The following is a 23,791-nucleotide window of genomic DNA, read 5'->3' as shown; positions in this document are numbered from 1 at the left end:
TTCTAACAATTCCATTATGGCTGAGAATGTATTTTTTATGATTTAATTTTCTCTAACTTGAAGTTTGTTTTATGGCCTAACATATGGTTTATCCTGGGCAATGTTCCATGTGCACTTGAGAAGAATATATACTCTGCTATTGTTGGGTCATGTGTACCGGTTTTTCTTGAGTCTAGTTAGTTTATAGTGTATTTTGAGTCATATATATATATATATATATATATATATATATATATATATATATATATATATATAATTTGTTGATAATCTTGATCTTGAAGATGGTGTAGTTTAAGGGGTTTTTTTGTTTGTTTGTTTGTTTTTTCAGTCAGTCTAGCTGGTGTAAACATTGTTCTGGCCCTGTATGTGGATTGGGTACTACTTCCTCCAATCTTTTCAAGTGTTTTCCCCATCTCTGGTTTTGGGTAGTGTCTTCACATGAATATAGTGGTCAGTACTTTGCTGACTGCTCAAGGGGGTTCTTCTGCGGGTCTTCAGGGTTTTCTCTTTTTGCAGTTCTCTCCTTGCCAGTTCTTGGTCTTATGAATTCTAGCTGCCTTGTACCCTTCAACTCAAGGGGCCCTCTGGTTCCCACCTGGGTTTCCTCTCCCTGTATTACAACCTTAAAAATCTCGACAGTAAGGTGGCTCACCTGTTTTCTGTCTTCCTTTGTTTTCTTTAGCTTTTTGAAATCGTTGTTCTATTACAGTTGTCCCATTTCCCCCCATCGCACTCCCCTGTCCTTCCCACGCCCCTACAGTCATTCCCTGCCCTGCTGTTCATGTCCATGGGTCATTTATACTAGTTCCTTGACTAGCTGCTTCTAATTGTTGTTTTCTATTTCTCAAGGATCATTGTCCTTCATTTTCTGTCTAGAATCTGTGTGTTTTGTTACTTCAGGCTAGAAGATAAATTCTGATGTATTTTTTGTATCCTCACCTGAAGATATTTTTTTCATTGCTTTTAGAGAGAGAGGAAGTGAGAGAGAGAAACGTCCACGAGAGAGAAGCATCTACTTGTTACCTCCTGCACATGTGCCCCTACCAGGGATCACATGTGCCTGATGGGGCTGGATCAACAGGTATGTAACTGCAACCCAGGAGCATGCCCTGACTGGAAATCAAACTCGCAACCTTTTGGTTAAGGGAGGACACTCTAACCAATGGAACCACACTGGCCAGGGCTCAGGTCTTTTTATGCATAAAAAATATTAAGTTTAAAAATCACTAGGAGCTTCTAGGTTAGTGGTTTCCAACCTTTCCATTAGCTGATTCTCATCTTATTTCATTCATGTTTTACCCAAGGAAACCATTTTTGATATATGTTGTACTCTAAGCAAAGTACAATAATTAAATCATAGTTAAGGTTTGCCTTGCTTATTTCCATTAAATGCATAATACATAATAAGGTATATAACTCCTAATGGGAAGGTGGTAATAGTTATTATTGTTTACCCCTTTTTTTTCTTGTTAAATACTTAATAACGTATATGACTCCCCATGGGAAGGTGGTGAGTACACAGAAGGTAGACCACACAGAAGATAAACGACGTTTCAGTGAATCTGGGCTGCTTTGTCACGGTTGATGGAGGATTGGCTACCTAGGTAGGGTTTGAGAATAGAGTGGGGGCACTAATGAGATGCACGTGTCCTCACTTAACTTGTCAATGTGTTTTGTGACTTTAAGTGAAATGACATGTAATGAAAGCGATTTTACCCCAAGATAATTGATATAAATAAGAGTGACTTTCTGCAGCATCTCATCAACATTATAATGAAACGCTGTTGAACAAAATAGCATTGAAGGACCTGCTGTATATTTCTTTAGGCTGTGGGAACAAGAAAATAAAGTTGACCAATAATAATCCGTGAATAGAGAGAAAGGAAGAGCTTCAAGATCACAGAATATAGAGAAGATTGTGGTCCCCTTTACAGTCTCTGGGGCCCTGCTTGTTCCTCTTTTGATGTTTCTGTTCCCCTCGGTGATTTCATGTACGCTCTTTCCATGTTTCCATGAATGCCTGGGAGCTCTTACTTCACCTTTGGGTGGTCTCCTAGGTTTTCTACCTCGCCTCTCCTTCTCCGCAAACTAGAATGGATCTGCTCTCTCGTCCATTTTAGCAAGATAACACTTCCTGCTTTCCTATGACTTACATAGGAATGCATTTAGAAGTCTTATTCATAATAGAATATGAAAGCCTTAATCTGCCTTGGGGGTTATGCCCTTCTCAGTGTAGCAGACACCTGTGTAGAGAAAATTGTTCAATTTCTGGCACTTTGATGACAAAAGATCATACAAGGAGTTAGCATAGAAAGGGAATATTTAGAACAGAACACTTTCCCAACTCCTTAAACCACAGCACACAGGATGCTGCTTTTGTTACCTACAGACAGGTAACCTCAGTCACTGCTGCCCTGTCTCCTGAAGTCCCTACTTAGTAGTAAAGTACTGAGGGCTCCGTGTAGGAAATAAAACTTTTTATGTTTCAGAGAATGAGGGGTTTATATATTTCTCCAACCATGCCCCTTAAGATTAAAGTGTTTTGCAATCATATATGGCTCTAGTGGTCTGGCCACCAATGCCCAGAGAGAAAGGAGAAACCGCACAGGTTTTGAGAAACAAAAACCTCCTCTTGTCTCCTAGTAATTCCCAAAAGCCAGATGTGCTGCCATGATGTCACATTGAATGCTAATGCAGAAGCCAGAGAATCTCATGGAGGAATGAGCTGCTTCTATCTAAAAATGCACTGTATATAAGTATGCTGTGCTTCTGTTTAACAATCACTTCCTTCCCCCACTAGCTGATCTTCTTTCCTGCTAATGTTCTGTGCTTCCTCAGATATAACCAAGTTGGCTACATCTGCTCTTCAGAAGTTTGTGGCTGAGCAATGCATTGACATTAAATATCTGAGGATGTCTTCCTCAAATAGCAAGATCTCTCTGCCCTCCTGACCTTTTTCTATTTTGCTAAACAAACAACAAAAAAGTGAGTTTTGATCATTGCTGAGATTGACTTTTTAATATGTTAAAACCTAGGTTAAGAACTTGATGATGAAATGAACGTACTAGTCTCCCTTTTCTGTTTATTGTAGTGTGAAGTTATTTTCTAAGAAGTGGTCAGTTTTCTCTGAGGTAAGCTTTGCTTTTTTTGGGTAATTGGCCACCTTTGAGAAAAGGATAACATGCAGGCATGTTATCAGAGGTGTCACTCCATTTTGTCTGACATAAGCTCCTCTATTATTTTCTGTCTAATTTCATTTTCCATGAATTGTTTTCCTGCATGGATGAACAATGATTCTAACAGCCTCTCTGAGATTAAATGTGTGGCTTTAAAGGTATGGAGCACAGAGAGAGTGTAAGGTCATAGATCCAATGTAACCAAGTTCAGGTTAGCACCTCTGTCCACAGGCAACCTCTTCTTCTCAACCCCTCACTAAAGAAAAGGGCAGACTGTCTTAGAAGTCAGAGCAGGGCTAGGGCACATCAGGGCAGCTGAGGTCATGTGTACACAGATGGAAATGCCAAGACTCTGTTTAACACTAAGTAAGGAAGGTGCTCTGGTTCCTCCTTTGTTGAGTCTCGTCTCAGGATTCCTCAGTACCGGTCACTGAGTAGGGGACCTGGTAAAATATTGTACTTATGCGCTCCCACCCAGGTGGGACTGAAACTAACAGAATCCACTCATCTGTCAGTGTGGGTACATAACTCCATCTGGCTCGCCACGAAGGATGTTTACATGTATATGGCAGTGTTGGGCCAGGTGGGGATTCAAGGAAGGTGGGCCCAAGGCCTAGTAGCAACAAGTGCTCTAACACAGAGAGAGGTTTAGATTTAGAATCCCATGCAGTTGTCATCACGAGGCCCTGTGGAGTAAAGCCCCAGCCATCAGTCTGGAATTCAGAGCCCTTCTGCTTAGAAGAGGGCTGGGGAGAACAAGGCAGGGTTTGTAGTACTGGGCAGTGGGGGATGGGGCTTGGGAGCAAAATGAGAGCCACCTTCTCAGATTCTAGGTTCTGGTTTACTTTTGAAGCAAAAGCAAAATGCCCTTATTCCCAAGCCCCTGGGTGAAGAACTGGTAAAAATACTCTTTATTCTGCTTCCAGCCATGACTAGTTTGGGAGACTGAGAAAGAGCTTAATCCTCCTACTGGTGGAAATGTAATGGCCCCACTTTGGACACAGAAGGCTGAGAACTTGACTATGCCTGGTAGGTTGGAACATCATTCATCACCAGGGTGATTAGTTTTGGTCCAAGTGGGACACATATCTAGGGTTATGGCTAGGAGAGACCCTTGGAGACACTAACCGCGAAATTTCAATCAAGACAATATGGAACTTTGAACTTGCAATGCCCTGTCACAGGAAGTACCTCATATGCTTTCATAAGAACCCCAATATTTAGGCATTATTCTCCCCATTTCACAGCTCAGACAATTGAGGCTTAGAGATACTGACTAAATGCTGAAGGCCATGCCGTTGGTGGACACATGGGGCCATGCAGTCCAGTTGGAGAGGTCACGATGGGGAAAGCTCCATAACGCAGGGCATGGAGCATGGTTTGGCAGAAACAAGCTGGCAGCGAGGTGGGACCCAGAGTGCTGACTTCAGCGACTGCAGAGACAAAGCTGGTGAGCTCTGATGTCAGGGAAGAATTTGTTTGTCTCCTGCTCAGTGTGAACAAGTCTGGGTCCTTTGGTATCAAGGGGAGAGAGTCGCAAGCACTGCCCTGTAGACAGGAAGAGGAATGACAGAACTCTTTCACATCACATTTAGCCGAAGAGAAAGCATTAGGCCAAGCCCTCGTTGACTATACGTAGGCTTAGAAATCTTCCACCAAAACCTTATAAAGTGAAAGGGGGCTCTACTAATAATTTCCCTAAGACAATGGCACAAATTGGGACCTATTGCAGACACATCAGAATGAATAATTACTTAAGCTATGAGCACAATGGATCCACAGCAAGCTGGGTATACCCTCAGATATTCCAGGATGCTGCAGTCTCAGACAGGCCAACTCCCTCCCTCTCCTCCAGGGGAAGACAAAGTCCAGTTCCACTGTGGACCCATGGATGATGTCAGACCCTTGTTGCAAAAACCATACCCACCGCTTCTGCAAGTTCAGAAAACCTGGGAAATATCCCAGACGTTTTGGAGTTTCCAACAGTGTGTGTGGGTGAAAGATCGGGGATTTGTAAAAGAATTACACGATTAGGAAGCCAAAAGACCTGGGTTCTATAGATTTGCTGTCTTTTTTCTTTGGGGGAAGCTAATGTTGGTAAAGTGTAATCCCGTGCTCTTGTCTTCACTTCTTTTTTATCTGTAAAATAAAAATATTAACCTTTGTTTTCTTAAAATCAAAAGGAGCAATAATAAAATAAAAATATTGCTCCCATAGAAGAGCAGAGTGTTGAAGTATTGCTAATTTGTAGGGCCAGAGTCATATGACAGCAGTGGGAATGATTTTTCTTTTCTTCTGTGGGACTGGGAGCTCAGGGCTAGTAGCAGGAAAGAACCTGCTCTGTAAGGTTGAGCGCTTTGGTGAGTAAGAGGGGAAGCAGAGCCCTGATGCAGGTGTCCTCACTGTGACAGTGTCTCCTGAAGAGAGGATAAGGAAGAGGGATACTGCAGGAGCCACATTTGGGTATGTGGATGGTTTTAGAATTTTATATCCTGATCTAAGAGATACAATCTGAGCTTCTCCTCACCAATGGATGGGAATGCTCTTCAGTTCTTTTTAAAGCCTTGCCTAGATAGGTTTCAAGTTTCTTTTCAGGCACTCCCCAAAGAGCTCTGCTATGTGCCTGCATCAGTTGATGTGAGCTCATGGTGGGAATCTGGAACGCAAAGACACCTTCTCTGCACCTACCTATGTGAAGAACCCAGCCCTACATAAGCCAGGCCCTGGCAGCAGTTTGAGAGCCACAGTCGACATTACTGTGTGCTCCCTTGATGAACAAAGCTCCCTCCCTAGCTCCTCTCCCTCTTCTTTGAATCTGTTTTGCTTCCTCTCTTGATTTCTACCTTGAGGGGGTGGGGCAAGAAGCCCTTCGCCAGTGACACAGGCAGCCAATAAACACATATTCCAGAAACACCCTGTCTTAATCTGTGCAGTCTTCTGTAACAAAATACCACAGAACTGGTGGCATGTAAACAACAGAAATTAAATTCTCACAGTGTTCTGGAGGCTAGAAGTCCAAGACCAGGGAGCCAGCATGGTTAGCTGAGGGTCATCTTCCTGGTTTCTAGCCTTCTCTCTGTGTCCTCACATGGTGCAAGAGCTAGGGAGCTTGCTGGGGTCCCTTTTATAAGAGCATTAATCCTATTTGTGAGGGCACCATTCTCATGACCTAACTGTCTCTCTAAAGCCCACCTTCTAATGCTGTAACACTGGGCGTTAGGATTTCAACATATGTAACTTAGGAACACACAAACATTCGGGTCATAGTACTCAGGCTCCTTGCATTGCAGGTGGAACTCTCTCCCTATTCCAAGTTTTATAGCAATACTTCAGAGATCATGATGGGAAACTCTCTTGTCTACGGCAGAACCAGGGAACTTCACAGGTGGGCAATACATGAGAAAGTCAGACTGCTTTGAAGGCCCAGAAGACAAAGGGCCAGCTATGACACATAAATGGAAGGCAGTCGAGGAAATAAATAGTTTCTGCATGCGCTTTGGTTCTAAAAATAAAATAATTCAAGTTTCTAGTAATACATATTGAAACCGATTTAAATCTATGCTAGGAAAAATCATGTTAGGGTTTGTTGAAGAGAAGGTTGTACCTCGGAATAATCTCAGATATATCACAGGAATTATTTTGGCTGAGACAATTGGTATAAGTTGTGGCCATAGCTAGGTGCATTGTACTTATACACCTTGAAGGAGCATTTCACGGACATCACTTTTCTTATTATCTGAGTGTGAATTGAACAGTTAATTTCTTGGATAAGAAGCAGATCGACTCAGAGTTTTGTTTCTTTGCATTGTCTCTTAGGTATGTGGATGGTTTTAGGGTTTTATATCCTGATCTAAGAGACACAGACTGAGCTTCTCTCCTTCTCTTTCTATTCGTGGGACTTAGAGAAACTGGCTAAGAAGTGGACCTCATAGTAGACATTAGGCTTAAGAGAAAGCAGTCAAAGTGGAGGATTTCCTATAAAACCTGAGAAATAAATTGGAGTCATTTTTGCTTCATTAGTCAAGGATGAGGTGATTCCCCAAGGAGAAGTCTTATTTCTATGTCATTTCCTTCACAAACCCTCCATTGAAGCTGAGATGATAGAAGATATTGACATTTCTACCACTAAGGCACCGCCGAGTTCCACATGGTCTTAGCTACATCATCTCAACTACCTGAGAATGTGGGTGGCTGTAACACCCTCCTCGGTGAAATGGGCCATCAACGTGCTTCTGAGGGTCTACGTACAATTAGGCAGTAATACCGTCTCTTTGGTGAGTGTAAAGTTGGGGTTTTTGAACCCAAATGCACATTCTTCTCTGGAAAAATAAGAAGGAAATGCTGTCCCTTTGAATCTTGGCACCATGTTCCCCCTACCTACCGCTAGGGTTATCTTCTTCAGGGAATCAGAGCAGTAGTACTATCAGCTCCTTCTGCGTTCCTGGGTGAACATGAAGACAAGACAATCAAAGGAGCTAACAAGAATTGTTATCACAAGGAATCTTTGACTTGTATCTTCACTACTTCTTGCTGCTTTAGTTCTTGTCTTTCCACTACCTCAAGCATCACCTGCTGATGAAGATAATGCCAAAGCCACCGGCAGAAGGGCAAGAAGCCTGGGGCTTCATTCAAGGTCCCTTTGATGTCTCTTACAATGAACATGCTCTGGTCTGAACCTCTAGTCAATGTCTTCAATGGCTCTTCTACCACATAGGTCGTTTCAGTTTTAACTGTACCTCTAAGAGCCAAGTTAGGAGTGGATTCTTTGCTGCTCTCTGAAAATCAAGTATTCAAGAGAAAGAAATTGTACTTATTTTCCCTGACCAGAATTTCCATAAATACGTTGTGACCCACGCTATAGTTGTTCTCCTTTCCACTTCACAGTAAAAATCATATCCTGACTTCTGCCTCTTAGAGGACGAACCAAGCATACTTTTCCATATTCTTTCTGCTAACTATAACTAAAAACTCTGGAAATAATATATATTTATCAAACAACAGAAGATTCTGAAATGTGGAGAGAAGGCAGACTACCGAAAGGCCTCAGAATGCAAAAATAAATGACAAAATGATGAATTTCCTCGTCTTTCTTTTTGCTTCACATATCACAAACTTAGCTGAAGAGGCCAGCAAACTGAAAACACCAACAGATATGAACAACAGTCACAAAAGCCCCAAGAGAGGTGTGGACAGAAAACTAGCCTGGCAGGACAGAAACTTTTATACAATAACCACTTTACCACAGCCAACCACCACAGGGAAAATCTATGGCCTCATCCCCACCCATGCAAGAAAAGGCTGAGTGAGAGAAGACTAGGTTTCCACCTACACAAATATTTAATAGGGGTTCCACACCCAACCTCCCAAAACTGGAGTGGTGTCAGAGAAAGCTGAGTAGAATCAGAGCTTGATCTCTGTTAGCTGATAATGAGGCCTCCCTTAAACACACGTGTGAGTGGAGACCACGTGAAGAGCCACGAGTTCAAGGCCCATCTGGCAGTAACAAGATGGCTTTTTCCTTCTCTTCTGTGGTAGTCAAAGGAGGCCTGATGGAGAGTCAGTGGCTTTCATCAGCACCCAGTGCTAACAAAGCCAACCATTTATCTGTGTTGTCAGTAACGTCATTAAAACGATCTGACAAAGGCTTGAAAGAAGACATCACAAAAATACGCCAATAAGCAATTGTTGTACATGAAACCAATAGAAACTCTCAGCAAAGAAATAAAAGTTTTAAGCAAAGAAGCATAAGATATGAAATACAAACAAAAGGATAATTTAGAACTGAAAAGTACAATGCTGAAACTTTAAAAAGCACAATGGATAGTGTCCACAGCAGCAAAAAAGAGTGATAGAGGAAATAATCGGTGACCTTGAAAATAAAGCAATAGAAATTTCCTCATCTGAAAAACAGAGAGAAAATAGACTTAAAGAAAATTAAGAGAGCCTTGGGGATTTGGAGGAATATAACTCACGGTCAAACATTGATATCATTGGAATCCCAGAAAGGAGAGGAGAAAGAGGACATGCTGGAAAAGTAGCCATACAATGAAAGCCTCCAAAGTGCCGTAAAATGTATAAACCTATAGATTTCAGAAGCTGAGTTGAATTCTAAAAGGGATAAATCCAAAGAAATCAATACCAAGATACAACATACGCAGACCTCTGAACACTAAAGACAAAAATAAAAATAAAAAAGGAAATCTTGAAAACCATCAGAAGTCATGGAGGCCAGAAAGAAGTGGCATAACGTTATTCAAGAGTTGGGAAAAAACTGTAAACCAGATTTGTATATGCAGTAAAATATCCTTCAAGAGTGAATTGGACATCAATACATTTTGAAATAAAGGAAAAGAAAGAAAAATTGTTGTCAGTAGACTCATCCTGCAAGAATGGCGAAAGAAAATTCTGAAGAAAGAGAGAAATATTGACAAAGGGAACCTTGGGTCACAACGGAAAAAAATGCAACAGACCAAAATATAGAGGTAAACACAATAGGCTTTCCTTTTCCTCTTGAGTTTTATAAATTATGTTTGATGGTATACCACAATTTTATCATTGTCTGAAGAGGTCCTAAATGTAAGTATAAAAGATACTTCAGATAATTATGTTATAAATGGGTAAAAGTAAAGGATTACAAGTAGAAATAAGGTCTCTAAGCTTTACTTGAACAGGTGAAGTGATGCCGTCAGTATACTGCCAAATATATAAATGTATTTGGTACTTATAGTATCTACAACTACCAGAGATGTCTCAGAAACTATCACAATAGTAAGCTCCAGGAGTCAGTCACTCCACTGAAACAACCATTAAGCTGGCAAAAGCAATCAGAGTTAACTATTTCAGAACTCTGGAACCCGATCAGACCCAATAACTAGGGAGTGCTTGATGAAGGGCAGCTGAACTAACTTTGGTAATAGCGCTGTGAGTGTGAACCAGCTACCATTCTCTACCTCAACCCTGCTGCTTTCTACCTTCCTAGAACAGTTGGCTGGTGCCAGGGAAATGGTGAGGCCTTAGAAAATGTTAGGGCTATGTATTTTGGCTGGTCTGGTGGTTCCCTGAGTGACCAGTGAAGACTGTTCCCTTTGTTCCACCCCCCTCTGGCTTCAGCGGCTTCCATGGCAACATCTATCAGATGATATAAAAATAAATACATCTCACACACATTTTAAAAAAAAATCCATTCGTGTCAGGACATCTCTGTCAGCTCACAAGCTGATGACAGAGATAATAGAACAGAAACGTTAGTAACCACAGACAACAAGGAATACAGATTTTGCAAAATTAATTTGGAAAAGTCACTTCAAACAATGGATGACTACAACTCCCAAAATACAAAAAAAAAAAAAAAAAAAAAAAAAAAAAAAGCTATCTCTAAGGAGGGCAAGAATCTGACTTTCAGAGTTAGCTCATTATAATACTCAAAATGTCCAGTTATCAACAAAAAAGTATAAAGCATACAAAGAGGCAGGAAGATATGGCTTTTAACAGAGGTAAAAATGTTAGAACATATTTCTGAAAAAGTCTGAATATTGGAATTATTAAAAATGATAGATCAACCACAATGAAATATCACTTCACACCTATCAGAATGGCTATCATTTGAGAAAGGGGGACTCATTTGCACTGTTAGTGGGAATGCAGATTGGCACAGCCACTGTGGAATACAGTATGGAGATACCTCAAAATATTAAAAATAGATCTGCCTTTGTAATCCCACTCCTGGGAACATATCCAAAGGGACTCAAAGCACTAATTCGAAAGGACATAAGCACCCCTACATTTATTGCAGCATTATTTACAATCACCAAGATGCGGAAGCAGCCCAGGTGCCCATCAGTAGATGAGTAGATAAAAGAACTATGGGACATTTACACAATGGAATACGGTTAAGCCGTAAAAAAGGAAGAGAAAGCAAGTTTTATCCTTTGTGACAGTATAGATAGACCTGGAGAACATTATGCTAAGTGAAAGAAGCCAGTCAGAGAAAGATGAATACCATATGATTTCACTCATACATGGAATCTAATGAAGAAACGGAACTAACAAGCAAAATAGAGACAGACTCATAGATAGAGAGCAGGATGACAGCTAAGTGGTGAGGAGAGGGTAGTGGGGAGGAATTGAACAAAGAGGGAAAGGGACTCATGGACATGGACAACAGTGTGGTGATTACGGAGGAGGGGGCTACAAGGGGACTCAATGGTAATGGAAAGAAATACAATAAGAATAAATTAATTAATTTTTAAAAACGGCCAGACTTTTCCGAGGTGGTTTTATCATTATATTTCCACCAGCAATAATCCAGTTTCTCGGGGTTCGTGTTGTCACAGTGTTTTAGTTTGGCCATTCTGATAGGATATAGTGATAGCACATTGTGGTTTTACTTTACATTTTCTTAACGGCTAATAATGCCAAACATCTTTTGATGTGCTTTTTTGCCATCTTATTTGGGGAAATATCTCTTCATGCCTTTTGGCCATGCTCCAGTTGGATTGTTTGCCTTTTTACTGTTGAATTTTCAGAGTACTTTGTGTACTCTAGCTCCTAGTCATTTCTCAGATACGGAGTTCGAAAATATTTTTTCTACGGTGAAACTTTTCTTTTCATCTGCTTAGCAGTCTTTCACAGAGCAAAATGTTTTCAGTTTGCTAAGTTCCAGATTATTGATTTTCTCTTTAATGAATTGTGTTTTAGGTGTGAAACCAAGAACGTTTTGCCTAGCCTCAGTTCCTAAACATGTTCCACTGTGCTATTTTTTTCTGAAACGTTTACAGTTTTATATTTTACATCGAAGTCCATGATCCATTTTGAGTTAGTTTTTGAATAAAGTGTTAGACTTAGGTTGAAGTTTATTTTTTTTCCCATGGCTGTGCGATAGCTGTAGCATCATTTGTTGAAAGACTATTTTACTGAATTCCTTTTTCTCCCTTGTCCAAACCAGTTCAGAGGAGTTATATGGGTCAGTTTTTGCATTTTCTGTCTGGTCCCTTAATCCATGTCTCTGCCCGTCTTCCATCATAACCTTCTTCGATTAGATAGATCTTGATTCCTCCCACTTTTTCCATTTTTTTCCCCTCCCAACATTGGCTTAGGTATTACAATTCCTTTTTTTTTTTTTTTTTTTTTTTTTTTAATGTGAAGAGATTTTTTGAGATGCAGGGGAGGTTTGCTGGCTTATTTATTTATTTATTTATTTAGCTTTTATTTTTTTATCCCTCTAAAGTTTTTTGTTTGTTTGTTTATGTGTTATAGCTGTCCCACTTAATTCACAATTGCTTCCCCCCACCCTGCCCACCCCTTTTACCATAGTCAATCCCCACCCCATTATCCATGTCAATGGTCATTTATACATGCTCTTTGACTAGACCATTCCCCTTCTTACCCCACTTCTCTCCCTCCCTGCTCCCCTCTTGTCACTGTGAACCTGCTCCTTGCTTACATGCCTCCGGTTCAGGTGCTCGTTTGTTTGTGTTGTTCATTAGTTTCCTGTATTAGGTGATAGCATATAATATATATAGTATTTGCTATCATCCATTAAATCATCCTTGCAGCCCTGGAAGGAATCCCACTTGATCGTGGTGTATGATCCTTCTAATGTGTTGCTGCATCCAGTTTGCCAATATTTTGTTGAGGATTTTAGGATCTCTGTTCATCAACGATATTGACCTGTAGTTTTCTTTCTTTGTGGTGTCTTGACCTGGTTTTGGAATTAGGGAAATACTGGCCTCATAGAAAGAGTTTGGAAGTCTCCCCTCTTCTTGAATTTTTTGGAGTAGTTTGAGAAGGATAGGCTATAGTTCTTCCCTAAATGTTTTATAAAATTCGCCTGTGAAGCCATCCGGTCCACGGCTCTTGAGTGCTGGGAGTTTTCTGATTACTGTTTCTATTTTCAATACTTGTTATCGGTCCATTCAGGCTTTCTGCTTCTTCTTGATTCAGTTTTGGAAGGTTATATGTTTCCAGAAATCTGTCCATTTCATCTAGGTTGCCAAATTTCTTGTGATACAGTTGTTCGTAGTAATTTCTTACAATCCTTTGTATTTCTGTGGTATCGGTTGTGATTTCTCCTCTTTCACTTTTGATTTTATTTATTTGGGTCCTCTCTCCTTTTTTCTTGATGATCCTGGTTAAAGGCTTGTCGGTGTTCTTTATCTTTTCAAAGAACCAGCTGCAGCTCCTACTCTTGTTGCTCTTTTGAATTGTTTGGTTAGTCTCTATGTCATTTAATTCTGCTCTCATCTTGATGATTTCCTTCCTTCTACTCGCTCTGGGCTTTGTTTGTTGTTGTTCCTCTAGTTCTTGTAGCTGTAGGGTTAGATGTTTTATTTGAGATTCTTCTATCCTTTTTAGGTAGGCCTGTGTTGCTAAGAACTTTCCTCTCAGGCCTGCTTTCGCTGTATCCCATAGGTTTTTGGTTGTTGTGTGTTCCTTTCCATTTTTTTCCAGAAACTTCTCGATTTATTCTTTGATGTCATTGTTAACTCATTCATTATTTAATAGCATATTATCCATTCTCCATGAGTTTGAAAGGTCTTTGCGTTTTTTCCTTAAGTCCTTTTTATTCGTCTTTCTCTGACTGGCTTATTTCACTTAGCATAATGTTCTCCAGGTCTGTCTATACTGTTACAAAGGGTAAAAACCTGCTTGCTCTTCTTTTTTACGACTTAGCAGCATTTAAAACGAAATGCCCCATACTTCTTTTATCTACTCATCTACTGATGGACACTTGGGATGCTTCCGTATCTTGGTGATTGTACATAATGCTGCAATGAACACAGGGGTGCTTATGTCCGTTCAAATTAGTGTTTTGTGTCCCTTCGGATATATCCCCAGAAGTGGGAACATTGGGTCAAAAGGCAGACCTATTTTTAATTTTTTTGAGGTATCTCCATACTGCATCCCAATCAGCATTCCTACCAACAGTACAGGAGGGTTCCCTTTTCTCCACATCCTCACCAGCACTTATTGCTTTTTGACTTATCGATGATAACCCCTCTGACAGGTGTGAGGTTATATCGTATTGTGGTCCTCATTTGCATTTCTCTGATGATCAGTGACATTGAGCACCTTTTCATATGTCTATTGGCTATCTGTATGCCCTCTTTGGAGAACTGTCTATTCAGCTCCTTTGCCCACTTTTTAAGTGGGTTACTTGGGTTTTTGGTGTTGAGTTTTGTAAATTCTTAATGAATTTTGGATATTAACCTCTTATCAGATGTATTGGTGGGTACGTTCTTCCATTCTGTGGGTTGTCTTTTTATTTTGTGGATGTTTTCCTTTGCTGTGCAATAGCTTTTTTAGTTTGATGTAGTCCCATTTGTTTATGTTTTCTTTTGTTTCCCTGGCCTGGGGAGATATATCCAATAAAATATTGCTACAAGCCATGCCTGATATTTTATTGCCTAGGTTTTCTTCTATGACTTTTATGGTTTTAGGTCTAATATTTAAATCTTTAATCCATTTTGAATTTATTTTTGTGTGTGGTGTAAGAATGTGGCCTAGTTTCATTTTGCTGCATGTATCTGTCCAACTTTCCCAAGACCATTTGGTGAGTAAGCATTCTTTAGTCCATTGTGTGTGTGCTTGCTTCCTCTGTCACATATTAATTGAGTGTAAAGGTGTGGATTTATTTCTGGGCTCTCTGTTCTGTTGCACTGATACAGGCATGTGCTTTTTTTATGCCAGAGCCATGCTGTTTTGAATACTATGGCTTAATTGTATAGTTTCACATTAAGTAGCGTGATTTCGCCAACTTTCTTCTTTTCTCTCAGGATCCCTGTTGCCTTTTGCGGTTTCATCTCAACTTTTAAATATTTGTTCTAGCTCTGTGAAATATGCCATGGGTTCTTGATGGAACTTGTGTTGAATCTACAGATTTCTGGGTGGCTTGGACATTTTAATGATGCTAATTCTTCTTATGCTTGAACACAGTATGTGTTTCCACTTGTATCTTCTTCAATGTCTGGTAATTTCCTGAGAAGAGGTCTTTTACATCCTTGGTCAGGTTTATTGCTAGGGATTTTATATTTTTTGAAGCAATTGTGAATGGACTTGTTTTCTCAGTTTCCCTATCCGTTAGTTCGTTATTGGCTTGTAAAATGCAACTGATTTCTGGATATCAATTTTGTACCGCGCTACTTTGTGAAATTCATTTATCCATTCTAGTAACTTCTTGTGGAATCTTTGGGAGTCTCTATGTACAAAAACATTTCATCTGCAAAGAAAGACAGTTTTACTTCTTTCTTTCCAATTTGGATGGGTTTTATTTTTCTTCTTGTCTGATTGCTATGGCTAGGATTTCCAGTACTACGTTGAATAAGAGAGGTGAAAGTGGACATCCCTGCCTTGTTCCTCATCTTGAGGGGAACATTGTAGTTTTTGCCCATTGAGTATGGTGCTGGCAGTTCGTATGTCATATATGGCCTTTATTATGTTTAGGTATGTTTCCTCTATTCCCATTTTGCTGAGAGTTTGTATCAAAAATGGGTGCTGGATTGTATCAAAAGCTTTTTTTGCATCTATTGATATGATCATGTGGTTTTATCCTTCATTTTTTAAATAGGTGAATCACATTTTTTGATTTGTGAATGTTGTGCCAACCTTGCATTTCTGGAGTGAATCCCACTTGATAAAGATCTGTGACCTTTTGGATGCATCGCCATATTTGGTTTGCTAATATTTTGTTGAGGATTTTAGCATCAGTGTTCATCAGGGACTTTGGGCTATATTTTTCTTCCTTTGTAGAATCTTTTACGAGGTTTTGGAATTAGAATAATGCTGGTCTCATAATATGAGTCCGGGAGTCTTCCCTCCCCTTCAATTTTATTTTAAAATGTTTGAGGAGAGGTGTTAGTTCTTCTCAGAATGTTTGGTGAAATTCACCTGTGAAGCCATCTGGTCCAGGGCATTTGTTTGTTGGGAGGTTTTTAAAGATTATTATTACTGCTTCAATTTCACCAGGTGTAATATGTCTACTAAGATTTTCTGATTCATCTTGATTTGTTTTTGAAAGAGTGTGTGTTTCTAGGCATTACTCCATTTCGTTCAGGTTGTCCAGTTTGTTGGCATATTTTATTGTTGTTCGCAATATCTTTTTTATAAGTCTTTGTATTTCTTTGGCGTCAGTTGTTATTTTTCCGCTTACATTTCTGATTTTATTCATTTGCATCCTTTTATTTTCTTGATGAGTCTGGTGAAAGGCCTGCCAATCCTTCTTATCTTTTCAGAGAACCAATTCTTAGATATATTAATCTTTTGTATCTTTTTTAGATTCTATTTTATTTATTCCAGCTGTGATATTTATTATTTCCTTCCTTCTGCTCACTTTGGGTTTTGTTCGTTATTCTTTTTCAAGTTCCTTTCAGTGTAAAGTGAAATCGTTCATTTGAGCTTTTTCTTGTTTTTTTTGAGATAGGCCTGCAATGATATGAATTTATTTCTCAGGATTGCTTGCTTTCCCAGTGTTTTCACAGAGTGTGAATTGTTGTGTCCTTATTTTCATTTGTTTCAAGGTATCTTTTGATTTCTCCCTTGATGTCATTGTTGACCCATTCATTGTTTAATAACATACTTATGTCTTAATATGTGGTCTATCCTAGAAAATGTTCCATGTGCACTTAAAAAGTACATATAGTCTGCTGCTTTGGGATGAAATGCTCTGAAGATATCAATTAAATACATTTGGTCTAATGTGTCATTTAAGGCCGCTCTCTCCTTGTTGGTTTTCTGTATAGAAGATCTATCCATTGAAGTCAAAGGGGCGTGAACATTTCTGACTCTGTCTGTATTCCTGTAGGGTAGTTTGTTTTTAAAAATCAACACATAAAGTTATCATACAACACATAAAGTTATCATACAACCCAGTTATTGCACTCCTCACATTCATCCCTGAGAAATAAAGACTTGTATTCCTACACAACTGTAATAGCATAAACAATAAAACTTTCTAAAAAAATAACTCTGTAATGGTCTCTATCGTGTATTTACATGTAAGTTAGCACATCGTGAATCAGTAAGGTGACAATCAGCAGGCCATTGCAAGGTTAGAGAAATAGACCAAATCTCTCTGCCAAACATAGATCACAACTTGAAGTGAACTTTGTAGTTTTCTACAACAAATACTCTAATACCATTTTCTATGATAAACATCCATGGTCTCAAGGTGGAACAATTAACAACAACAACAACAAAACCAAACATTTCAATGTCCTCTAAATGTTTTTGTTTTAGCTAAGGAGACTGATCAGCACATCTTTAAAAAACAAAAAAGAAAACAAAACAAGTAAGTATAGATTCAACTTAAAATTTACTTTAAAGGTTATGTAAATATTAGTTGACCTTCTCTTGTCTTTCTAAGCAAAAGTTAATGGTTAGTTTATCACATAACAAACTCAAAAGCAGCTGCTTCCACTACAGTCCCTGCTATTGAATTTTAAGGCATCAAGTCTTGACATAATTTGCATCAAGCCTGGATTAAAGATGTCTAAAACGTATCATTTTCTTAGCCCACTTTATGACCTAGAAAAGCTTATTTGGACACAAACGTTCTGTGAGACAGCCTTTTCATTATTCAGGTAAATATCAGGTAACATTTTCTAATAATAATAATAATGAGGGTGAGATGAAACTTGGAAGTGATGGATGCATTATGACAGATTGTAATAATGGTCACGGATGTGTGCTTACGCTGAAACTCATCAAGTTGTATACGTTAATATGTACAGCTTTCTATATGTCAAGCATATAAAATGATTTTTAAAAAGAGCTGTTCAAAAGGGAGTAGGTTGCTTGGAAAGTAACAAGTTTTTTTGCTTCAGCGAAAGTATTAAATAACCTTCCTAGAAGTTTGAGGAGAGCATATCTAATATCTAATTCAATTAGAAGATTCAGAACGGGCCAGCCCAAGGGTACCATCGACACCGAGTGACACTGTCCTTACTTTCAAATGCTGGTGCCTCATGAGTCCTTCCACTGTTTCTCCTCACCCTGGAATTGGGGACCATTGAAACTGTATTCAGAGAAAATTATAAATGTATATCTTTTAGGCACAGAACTCATAGAAATGTGCATAAGCCAAACTGTAATGTTGATCAAGACTCTAACCTGAGGCTTTTATTTCTTGTCTCTCGTTCCAGTTCAGACGTTACCTGCTCCTTCCGGTGTCCACACTCCTGCCTCTGAATTCCTGTGTGGTACAGGCATAAAACTGGAGAACCTGTCAGTGCAGGAGGAAATTCCTCCATTCATCAGGCAGCAGGTTTCCTTCAAAAACTTTCTTCTTCCAGGAGAGGCTGCATGAAGTCCATCGCCTCTTCACTTTAGTCTGAAGAATCAATTAAAGAGGATCAGGAAGCTGGGGGACCGTCACTCCGAGGCCCGGGAGGGAGAAAAATGCTCTTTGTTTTGCCTTTGTTTCCCTCCAGCTGGAGGGCGGCCTGGATAAACAGCTGCTGGGAAACTCACTGGGTGGCTTGAGCCTCTTTATTTGTTAATTGCAAAGCAGTGGAGACAAAATTGCGTCCAAGAACTGCAGCTATGAGGAACAAGTCAAAGGTAAGGAAGAGAGATTAAGCAGAGTAAGCTACCTCATATACCCTCTGCTGCCTTTTCCTCCAAATGTGGTTCTCCAGAGGCAGCAGCTGTTAACATTGAATTTACTTCATCAAGCAAGGTGAATTAGGGAGAGCCCCATTTAGGGAAAGTACCTGCAAATCACCCACACACCTGCTGCCACCTATTCATCAATGTAAACCTGTTCTAGTTTTTTTTTTTTTTTTTTTTTTTTTTAAGGTTGGTCTTCCTGGAGTGACACTGGCCTCATTTCAGCCAACTATTATTATCCCCATTTACAGATGAGAAACATTGCTATGTTCTTGTCTAATACCGGAAAGCTAGGGATTTAGAACATGGTCGGTACCCTTTGAGAAGCTTAATGCTTCCTTAAAAACTTTGTGCCAGATTTCTCCCTCTTGCTTTTCCTGAGTTGCTTTTTACACTGCCTGGTGTCTTGGGAGGCTGGCTAGTGAACTATATGAGGCCTTGCCCTCCAGATTCCAGGTGGCATCAGCCAGGAGGATCCCTGAGGAGATCAGAAAGGGGAGGAGAGCAGGTTCCCTTCAGACCCATGTGGAGCGGTGCTGGGTGGACCCCACCATCAGTATCTCTCCCTCTAGGCGCCCCTTTCTCCTCACTTCCCCTTCCAGGTGCTGGGAGCTCAGTATACCTGGGTGTGGTGAGGGCTTACCTGTCACAAAGGCAGGAGTAAACTTCCCTTTTCGTTGTGATCTTCCTGTCTTCTGCCTACACTTCTTTGAACAGACCACTTTATTAAGCACTGCTTAAATATCCTAACTTTGAACTATCCTAACCGTCTGTTTCCCGGAACCCTGAAACAAGTGCCAATCTTACATAAAGCAGACAACTGTTTGAGAGAATATAACATACTAACTTGTTGTTAAGAACTGTAGCTTTCGAAGATGGAGGAATTGTGAAGAATCGATATGCAAGATCTCTATCAAGCCCAAGGGCCACTATGGCATGGACGTGCCATTTATGATCCAGGAGAAGCTTCTGTGTCCCTCAAGCCTACTACATAGGACTCAGAGCACAATATTAAAGAGGCTTTCTTTTGTCTTTGTTACAGCTTCCCCTTGACACGTGATTTTGAAAGAAACCATCCTATATAGGTGAAGAATGGCTGTCAAAGTTACTGCTGTAGTGGAAGGCAGTGAACCCTATATTTTCTTTTCTGGAAAGAAGGTACCTGAAAGTTACAGGGGTTTTCAACTACCTGTGATGAGGATGCCCAATGTGATGGCAGAGTGGGAGGCAGGGAAAGGTCAAGTGCAGATCTAGGAAGTAAAGATGGTATATGGAGTCTGCTCCGCCTACCCCCAATGCATTCTTCCAATGTTTAGAACTCGACCTTCATCTTTCACAAGAACAGCTCAAGAAACAAAATGGAGGCAACCTGTGTTCCCAATCCTTATGGTTCAGCAGCATAATGAAGTGTGCAGGATTGTAGTGAAAACTGTGCAGAAACATGGGAACGGTGTACGATATAAAATTGAATAAAGTAGAACATGAAGCAGTGCATATGCCATGGTTACATCTGAAAAGATATACATGTACACAGATTCTGGAAGGACACAACAGCAACAAAAATCTAGTGTGTTGGAGTGATAAAGCTCTAGGTTTCCTTTCTCTGATTTTTGGTCTTTTGTGTCTTTGTTGGAAGAGATAGAGGGCCTCTCTTTTGAGATTTTTTATTTATTTATTCTTAGAGAAGGGAAGGGAGGGAGAAAGAAGAGAGAAACATTGGCGTGAGAGAGAAACATCGATCGGTTGCCTCTCTTACAGGTGCCCCAATGGGGACCTGGCCTGCAATCCAGGCATGTGCCCTGAGCAGGAATTGAACCAGTGACTTCTCACTTTAATGGATGATGCCCAACCAGTTGAGCCACACTGGTTAGGGCACTACTTGGCCTCTTGACCTCTTGTATATCTTACTCTGAATGCCAGGACTAAAACATTTTTATTTTAATCAGAGTTTCCCTCAACTCCAAAATTATTATGTATATGTTTTCAGGGATTCCTTGAATCTCCATGTTTATTCCCAAGTAACTTATTGAACTCCCTTACTTGCTATTAAGTTGAAACCTGAGCCTGCCAGTAGTACCTGCATGTGGGTATCCCTTCCAGATTTTTCATGAAATTTACCCTGAGGGCCCTCATGGGTGGGCTCCCTTCCTCTTTTGAATGCTGATTCTTACATTGGTTTGGCCATATCTCTGCAGGGCTTTTCTTAAGGGACAAAGGAAGCGTTTAAGGCCTGTCTCTGAAGTATTGTTATTTCCAAACACAATTCTTTTATTTTTTACTCTTTTCAAAGCAGCAGAAATGCATACGTTTTTGCAAAGAGATGAGAGGTTGTTTAGCTATTGAACTATACTTTGGCTATTACAATAACTAATGATTAGACGAGGGGATTACCCTGGAAAGGGCTACCATTTGAAAACTTCGTCTTTTTCATAAAGTAATTAAAAATGATTGCAGACAAGTTTCCTCTTCTTCTCTTCCCCCAGCTCCCTACTATTCTTTTTGCTCACTCCTCTTTCCCTCCCTAACCTGAACTTGATTGACTAATTCATGAGGTATCTTGACCCCCTTCTTCCTTGCTGCCTCTTACCAAAGGATATGGGAAGCCAGAGTTTCTGGTGGCCAGGGCTGGCCACGTGACCCAATTATGGCCAAGGAAACATAAATGGAAATGTGTTAGGGGGCTTCCGGGACAGACCTGGCTTCTCCATGAAAAGGACAGAGAAGGGAGATCATCGGTAGAGCCTATTTCCCCATCTTCCTGTCTTGAAGGCAGACAGAATCTCTGGGTTTGCAACAGCAATCTTGTCCCCGCGACACAACCAGCATTCAGATGAAAAACGCAAAGATGGCAGAGTAGAAATAGTGCAAGAGCCTGGTCTTTGATGACCTTTTTTCCCAGCTGAGCCAGTGATGGCACACCACCCCCATCGAACTTAATGTCAGTGATAAAAGCAAAGCCCTGGTTCAATACTCTGTGAATTACTATGACCTGCAGAGGAAGCCATTCAAAACTGATACATACCCTTCACCCTTTTTTCCTTCTTTTCATCTGCCTCCCCTTTTGTGTTTTCTTCTTTCCCTGTATGGGCTGAATGCTCCCTCCATTCATATGTTGAAGTTCTAACCTCTAGTACCTCAGAATGTGACTGTATTTGGAGATACTTAAAGAGGTAATCAAATTAAAATAAAATCAAAGTGGGCGTGGATTTAAAAAGAGGAAATTTAGACACAGAGATGGACAGAGAACAGACATGTACAGACACAGGGAGATGGTCATCTATACGCTTAAGAAAGACACCTCTGAAGAAATCAACCGTGATGATACTTTTATCTTAAGCAAGCCTCCAGAAATGTGAGAAACTACATTTCTTTTGTTTAAAAAAGTAATAAGTAAAAAGCAGCTGAAATTCATTCTCTCATAGTTATAGAGGCCAGAGAAGTCTAAGATCAACGTGTTGGCAGGTTGGTTTCTTGTGAGAGCGTCCTGTTTTGCTGGAAATCTGTGGTACACCTGACCCCCAACTTTGTCTTTGCATGGTTTCTCCCTGTGTCCAGGGCAGCAATCATAATGAATCGAGGCCACCCTAATAACGTCATTTTAACTTGATCACTTCTGTAGAGACCCTGTCTCCAAATTAAGGTCATGTTCTGAAGTTCTGCACATTAGGACTTAGGCATGTGAATTTGAAAGGGACACAATTCAACCTACAACACTACCCAAGCTAGAAACCCTAGAGTGAGCTTTGAGTGTTCCCTCTCTCTGCTCCCTGACTCCAATCTTGAACCAAGCTCTGTTGCTTCTCTTCTTGTCTGCTCCCAAGTCTGCACTTTCATCTTCAGGTGACCTCTGTCCCCAACACATCTTCTCCAGTAAGCTTTTCCTGAAAACTGCTATAGTCCTAAGGTCGCACAGTACTAGGTTTGTTACATTGCTCTAGCTGTTCGAGGACACACAGTCACTCTCTAGCACTTCTGAAATCAAATTGGAAAGCCCCTTCCTTGTTCCAGAGCTCTCCATACCTCCCTCATAAATCACCACTCCCTGGGGAGGCTGCCTCGTCCTCAGGAGACACCACGTCCTATATGTTTCTTCTTCCAAGCCTTTATGCAATTTCCATTGCTTAGAATATGCTTCTCTGACTGTTCTAAACTTATAAAGACCAGCCTAAGTCATACTTATTAGTGGCAACCTTTCCCGATGGTTCCCTTCTTAGAATCTTACTAGGTTGTACTATACTCAATATTTACCACTCTGTTCTTCCTTCCTTTCTTCCTTTCTTCCTTCCTTCTTTCCTTCTTTTCTTTCTTTCTTTCTTTCTTTCTTTCTTTCTTTCTTTCTTTCTTCCTTCCTTTCTCTCTCTCACTCTCTCTTTCTTTTTCTTTCTTTCTTCCTCTCTCTCTCTCTCTCTCTCTCTCTCTCTCTCTCTCTCTCTCTCTCTCTCTCTCTCTCTCTTTTACCATTTTAATATGTGAGTCTGTTCAAGCAAGCTGGGTTATCAAACTAAAGAGGTTCGCCACTTGAGGTGCTCTAATCAAGAAGGAGGCATGGTAGTTTTATTTTGAGGTAGATGGAATTGACATAGTCCAAATGTCAGACATGGAATTCAAAACAATGATGGTGAAGAAGCTCAATATACTCGACAACCTCAAAAACAACTACGACAACCTCCAAGGAAGTTACCAACAGCTGCAAGAAAATTACAGGGAACTTGCAGAGAACTACACCAGCATAAAAAAGACATAGAAACTATCAACAAGAACCAGGAAGAAATGAAGAATGCAATCTCTGAACAGAATAACACAGTAGAAGCAGTCAAAAGCAGAGTAAACGAGGCAGAGGATTGTATTAGTGAGTTAGAGGACAATGTAGGAAAAAATTCTCAGACGATACAGCAAAATGAAAAAAGATTTAAAAAGTATGAAGAAGAGATAAGGGAGTTGCAGGATAGCATAAGGAAGAGCAATATAAGAGTAATCAGAATCAAAGAGGAATCAGAAGAACAAGGAATAGA

At 40.1% G+C, this 23,791-nt stretch overlaps 1 protein-coding gene across 1 annotated transcript in view; it reads right to left on the bottom strand.

Annotated features, from left to right (window-relative positions):
* The window catches only part of LOC149990154 (A-kinase anchor protein 4-like), a 42,356-nt gene extending 23,935 nt beyond the window's left edge, over positions 1–18,421 (bottom strand). The window contains exon 1 of the mRNA XM_090265658.1: positions 18,326–18,421. Coding sequence (XP_090121784.1) covers positions 18,326–18,421 — 96 coding nt within the window. The remainder of the gene's footprint in view (positions 1–18,325) is intronic.
* Between the last annotated feature and the right edge of the window lie 5,370 nt (positions 18,422–23,791).

This window comes from Furipterus horrens, unplaced genomic scaffold, assembly GCF_987537825.1.
Source record: "Furipterus horrens unplaced genomic scaffold, mFurHor1.1.pri manual_scaffold_22, whole genome shotgun sequence".
Taxonomy (NCBI): Eukaryota; Metazoa; Chordata; class Mammalia; order Chiroptera; family Furipteridae; genus Furipterus; species Furipterus horrens.
The sequence above is the reverse complement of the archived record's forward strand: the minus strand, read 5'-3'. Positions and strand labels throughout refer to the sequence as shown.